The sequence below is a fragment of the Aquila chrysaetos genome, chromosome 5, assembly GCF_900496995.4.
Source record: "Aquila chrysaetos chrysaetos chromosome 5, bAquChr1.4, whole genome shotgun sequence".
Taxonomy (NCBI): domain Eukaryota; kingdom Metazoa; phylum Chordata; class Aves; order Accipitriformes; family Accipitridae; genus Aquila; species Aquila chrysaetos.
The window spans coordinates 50,364,586-50,370,585 of NC_044008.1; the positions used below are offsets into that span (position 1 = coordinate 50,364,586).

The 6,000-nt window shown below is 47.9% G+C and overlaps 1 protein-coding gene across 2 annotated transcripts in view; it reads right to left on the minus strand.

The window, feature by feature from the left end:
• SLC27A2 (solute carrier family 27 member 2) overlaps positions 1-4,583 on the minus strand; it is a 15,624-nt gene extending 11,041 nt beyond the window's left edge. For both annotated transcript variants that reach the window (XM_030016403.2, XM_030016404.1), the window contains exons 1-4: positions 4,089-4,583; positions 2,298-2,507; positions 873-1,031; positions 220-344 (exon numbers count right to left, since the gene is read on the minus strand). In XM_030016403.2, the coding sequence (XP_029872263.1) occupies positions 220-344; positions 873-1,031; positions 2,298-2,507; positions 4,089-4,569 (975 nt within the window). In that variant the 5' untranslated portion in view covers positions 4,570-4,583. The remainder of the gene's footprint in view (positions 1-219; positions 345-872; positions 1,032-2,297; positions 2,508-4,088) is intronic.
• Between the last annotated feature and the right edge of the window lie 1,417 nt (positions 4,584-6,000).

Here is a 6,000-nt window from a genome sequence, read left to right on the forward strand (position 1 = left end):
TCCACTATTCAAAAGAATGATTAATTCAAGCCAAAAGCTCCTTTTTTTTTTTCCCTTGAAAAAAGTTAATGTTAGCATGCAATGAGATTACAGACCTCATTAGGGAAGGTTTTTGTTGGACTTTTTTTCCCCCTTCCCTCATGGTTAGATTTTTAAGCATAATGTAACAAATATTCCCAGTAACTTAATTACCCAAAAAAGGCAGGCAGTTAATGTTACCTGTGGCACACTGCATAGATACCGAAGCACTTCCCCAATATACTGTATCACTGTTACGTTATATTGTCTGCAATCATCCCAGAACTGGCTTGCTGAAAATCTGGCACGCAAAACAATAGTTGCACCTGTGTAGAATGAAGTAAAATAAATAAAACAGAAGGAACAATTCTTATTATATCATGAGACCATATAGAATTTCCTAGCACAACGCTGTGGAAAACTTGTAGAATTAGGGCTATATAGCTTTTGGAAGTACTGTTCCTAAAACATATTGAAATACAATCCATGCTGAGTAATTGGTTTAACCTCTGTTTCTATTCATCAGAAGTTAAAGGCTATTATTGTGGATGAAACTGTACTAATTTACCCTAAAACTGTGCAAAGAGCTGTCATGTAAGATAGGATATACCCTGTCTGTCCAGGTGATAAAATAAAATTTGTACAAGATGAAGATCTGTGCGGGTCATATGAAAATGACAGAGAAACGAGAATGTCTCTTGACTTTTGGAATTTCTGGTAACAGAGACATACATAACCAAGTATTTCATCTCAAAGTTTGGTAGCTAGGGAAAGGCTTACTGTATCTGTGATCATATCTGTGCATGAATTCTGCACAGTAACACATTCGTTCAGACTACTCAAGTGCATGGTACCTTTCATGATACATCCATGGACTCCAATGAGGAGGGCAGAGCTATGATAGAGTGGTAGAGCAGTATACACAGTATCTTCCGAGGTAACATTGCCAGCATCAAACAAACCACAAGCTAGCATTATGCGTTCATGGTTAATCACTGCAGCTTTGGGAAGACCTGTTTAAAGTCAAGCAAAAAGGTGTGTAACTTCACTTGAACAATAAACATAGTAAGACCAGTTGGTTTCACAAGGACTTAAGAAAAGATTTTCTCTCATTCACTGACGCAAGTGATAGTTCCAGAGTTCAGGGAGGTATGCAGCTCATGTCTATGCAACACACTGGCATTTAGCCTTAGGGAGGATATATCTTCCCACATGTAACTTTTAGGTGATTAACCCCGTTAAGTGCCAAAATTCCCAATACTATGGTACCTAGGAATAGCAAGTACCTAGAGAATGAGGAATTGGGATTTGGAGAATCTAGCATGCTGAGCAGAGGGAATGGAAATGCTAAAACAGAGGTTAATCTCAGAACTTGCATCTCTCCTGGAATTAGGTATCTCCTTGCAGCTCCGAATCATCCTAGATGAAACTGGAATTCATACTACAATATCTCGTCTTGGTTTCCCATCAGATACAGTGGAACTGATTACTTGCTGAAACAGGTGCTAGAAGACAAAATGATTGTAGTGCTTGCCTATTCTGTAAGAACAGAGATGTTGGAGCCCTTAACAAGGATGAAGGACACCTGAATTATTTGCCTTCTGTAGCCCAAACAGGATTGAAATTTGTACTTCCTTCCTTCCAGGGGAGTTCCTGCCCTAAGAGGCTCAAAGGCTGAGCTAGTATGGAGGCATACCCTGCTCTTCCTAATGAAGCTATAGGTTTGAGTGCCTTCAAGCATTGTCTTCATCTTCATCCTTGTCACCCAGTTTCTGCTGTGGCTAAGTGCTCTTGAGGCTAGATGCCTTTATGTAGAGCAGGTTGCAGCTCCTATACCAGCTGCAGTTTTGCACAGTGGTCATGACTTATGTATTTTGTGCTGCCCTCATTATTTTTGGTACTCTGACACCCAAAAACTTAATGGACAGCATTTAGAGTTCATGATCCAAAGATACTGAGTATAAGGTAGGTGCCAAGACACATACCTAGGCCAACAGTGTCCCCAGGGGTAAGAGAGAGCAGATGTCTAGTGACCTTACCGGCATAAAACCTGTATGTTTAATTGGCTTTTACTTCAGTCCCTCCCCCCTGATTTAGTGCTTAGAGTCAGCCTATATTCTACATGCTTTTTGGTTTTAGATACAGATATCAAATTTTCAGTTTCTTGAGGGGGAATGTATGAGGGTAGGAATTAATGCGAAATAACAGATTCTCTTTCCTTACTAAAAAATCACAACGTTGGGAGGAACATGTGGCCCATTTTTGTGAATTTACATTACCTGTAGTACCAGAAGTATAAATGTACATGGCAGGAGTTTTAAAGGTTATATCTGATCTCCAAGACAATGGAGTAGGCTCATCAGAAGCAGCATCTACTTTATCAAGAAAGCTCTCAACTCCTTCTGTAGCAGATGTCTTGCTTAAATAATAAACTTTAACATTTTCTTTCTTCAAGAATGGCAGTATTTCTTCAACAGATTGCTTCAGTTCTTAAAGAGGAGAGATAAAAGTATTATAAGAAAATTCTGTATTACTCTGTGAACTATATTATCGGTGTATCAACTTTGGCTTAGCAGCTTTCACGTTTAGCTGCTGTCAGAGAAATTAATGTTCAAGTCACTTCAGGATCCAGCAGAAAGGACTGAAGAGGAACAGTGTCTCCCCACAGAACTGGGAGTGATTTGATTTGATCTGATTTTCTGCAGCAGGAACAGAATTGCAGAAGAGCAATCCAAGCACATTTCCCCTTGCCTGCAGACCCTGCGGGACTCTGAGGGAGTGTACATGTGGCATCACCAGCTTCACATTGTTACCTTCCCTCTCCACCGTGGGGAAATACTTCACCTGGCAAGTGCCCACACAAAGTTAGGTGCTGCTTACCTCACCGCTATGTTTTATGCATAAACGTGAACCTTATCTTTCTCAAGTCCCAACACAAATGGAAGAAACTGAAAAGCAGAATGAAGAGTGACTTACTGACTACGTAGTGGTACTACTGAAGCCTGGACTCCTAGATAGCTGTGTTCTGTCTCTCCCTATGCACATCTCCTTCCTACATGTGTCTTGATTAATCCCAGTTCTCCTCATATTCCCTCTGGTCTCTCCAACCAACAAGAGTGCATGATTTCATTTATGTGGAATGAGTAGGCTAACTCCCTGCATGATCAAGTCCTGTCTGCCTTTCTCTTATTGAAGTAGTTATGCAGGTCTCTCTCCTCTACCCACTGCCAGTTTCAACCAAGTTGGAAAGAACATAGTCGTCCCTGTGGCTTTTATTCCCTTAAGGAGCTGGACATTGGGATGAAGTGAAGGTGACCAGATGTCTGGTGCAATTGTATATACGTGTTTCTTTAGGGATCCAGACTAAAAGCCTTCCAACTCACAGGCACTTTTACTTGAATAGGTAATCCACAAGGTTTAAAACGAATCCTCAACACTGAAACATCATAATATAGAAGTTTCCATAACATGTCATTTATTTTTTACCTCTTCTACTTTATTTCAAAGCAAAGAATAAATTAAATACTATTCAATAGATAAACCTCTGAGGCAATTTAATACTGAAAACTAAATCTGTTACTGGAAATTATATCTCCACACACATTGACTAGATAAAGCTAAGATCCACATCAAAAGTTTGTCTCAGTTGCACAAAAGCAATAACTTTAATAAAAGCAGTACCTTTTCAAGTCTGGCAGACTCTGCTATTTCCCATCAAACAGTTCTGTACTTCTGCCGCAACTGTGGTCCAAAAAGCATCCTGGGATTACCGTGGGTGCCCTTTAACCACCAAGCTATTCATGAAAATCTAATCAAGGCTACTTTTAGTGAACAGGTAAGGAAGCCTCAAAACACTAGCACAGCCTCGTTTGTCTTCCTCCATTCCACCTATGCTCTCCAGCACTGCACAGGTGCTGGACAGTGCAAAGAGTAAAAGCTGGCTGGGAGGAGAGCTCTGCTCTCTCTGCCCGCCACCTCGGCGGGCAACCGACAAGCCCCCCGCGGCTCGGCTCGGCTCGGCTCCGCTCCCCCCCGGCCGGTGCCGGGGCCGGGGCCGGGGCATTCCTCACCTGGGGCCGCCAGCAGCACGCTGGCCGCGCTGCTCTGGAAGCAGCGCAGCAAGGACGCGGCCCTGATGCTGGAGTTGAGGCACGCCACGGCGCAGCCCAGCTTGGCGCAGCCCAGCCAGAGCCAGACGTAGGCGGGCCGGTTGCCCATGAAGAGGGCCAGGCAGCCGCCCGCCCGCAGCCCCGCGGCGTCGCGCAGCGCCCGCGCCGCCTGGCTGCTCCGCCGGTCCACCTGCTCGTAGGTGGAGACCTCGTCGCCGAAGAGCAGCAGCGGCTTGTGCGGCGTCCGCCGCGCCCGCCGCGCGAAGACGTCCAGGAGCGTGCTGGCGGGCCGGCGGGCGCCGGCTCTCCGCGCCCGCCTCGCTACCCGCGCCATCGTGAGGGCGAAGCGTACGTCCTGGAAGAAGTAGGGCCAGGCGCGGCGCAGCAGCGGCAGGAGCAGGAGCAGCAGCCCCGCCAGCGCCGCGCACAGGGCGGGCAGCATGCCGCCGCCGGCGCCCCTTCCCGCCCCGACCGCGGCGCCTCGAGCCGAGGCGGGGGGGGGCGGAACGACCGACGGCCGCGCCTCGCGCCCAGGGCGGGGCGGGGAGGAGAGGACCGACGGCCGCGCCCGCCTCCTCACAGCCCCAGGGCGGCGAGCCCCGCTGGCGGCGCGGCCGCGTCAGGTGCTGACCGACGCCCGCAGTCGATCCTTCCTCCCAGGCTCCAGCGCCCCCAGAAGAGCTGTCTAGCCGGATGGCTGTCCCTCCCCGCCGTAACTAGAGGGCCCGCGTGATGGCCGCTGCCGGGGATCGAGGCGCAGGAGGTGGTGCGCGCCCAGGTGGAGTCGCAGGGTCGCGGGCGCTTGCGGGCTCCCTGCGTGCACGCCGGGTCAGCGGCTGGGCCCGGCGGTGCAGCAGAGGAGCCGCGCAGATTCAGGGTGGAAGGCCGGCATCTTTCGTTGCAAAAAGGAGCCGTGCCTCCCGCGGAGGCTGAATGCGTTCCACGTGGGACACGGGCCATCTGCACGTCCCCTTTTGAAGCCGCAGTCACCAGCGGCAAAGGCAGCCAAGCCTAGTCAAAGCTCACACTGGGAGAAATTTAGGATGAGGCTTCCCGGCAGATTAAGTGGTGAGCCGCCCTGGGGAACGTGTTCCTACCCTCCTCTTGTACCAGCCCTGGTCCTATTCCTCACTAGGTGGTAAACACTCTAACAGGTAAATAGTAGCTGAGCCAACTGAAAATTTGGGGTGTGACTTAATTTTTTTTTTTTAATTAAAAACCCCCACGTTTATTAGTATTCTAGATGCACAAAAGGAATTCGCAGTCTCAGTCTCTCCGTCTTGCTCTTGTCCAAGGCTAAGAGACACATTAGTTACTTGGACAACCTTGAAGCAAACTCCAGGAATTTCACCCTTCTGACTGGACCCAGTGACCAGAACTCAGTGCTTTTCTTGGTGAAGTTTAAGCAGCAATTACTGTGAATAAAGACTGCTTTTTTTTTTTTTTTTTTTTGTAATTATTTTTAATTTTATCTTTTGCTAAGTACCACCAAGGGGACAGTTTCCTGCCCTCTTGTTCACAGTTTTCTGCTCCCCTTTTATGTCAAATCTGATACTTCTCACCACAAGGTGAGTTGATTGAGGTCATTGATCTGCCAGGAAACTTTTTTCTTCACCACAGGCTTTGTTTCCCCAGCTAGATAAATTCACTTTGCTGCCAGGTGAGCTGCAGCTAGCTCTGATGCAACACAAGTGCTGGATGTTCAAGCAGGGTGGGAGGGAGCAGAGCCATCCAGTTAGTTTAGCTGTGGTCTGACCTCCCAGGCAGCTTCTGCAGTTGAAACTGGACCCAGTGGATTGCAAGTGGCCTACAGCCAGCGTTGCCTTTTCTGCTCACATACTGCTCCCCATGGGCCTGCGTTAGAATGCATGGG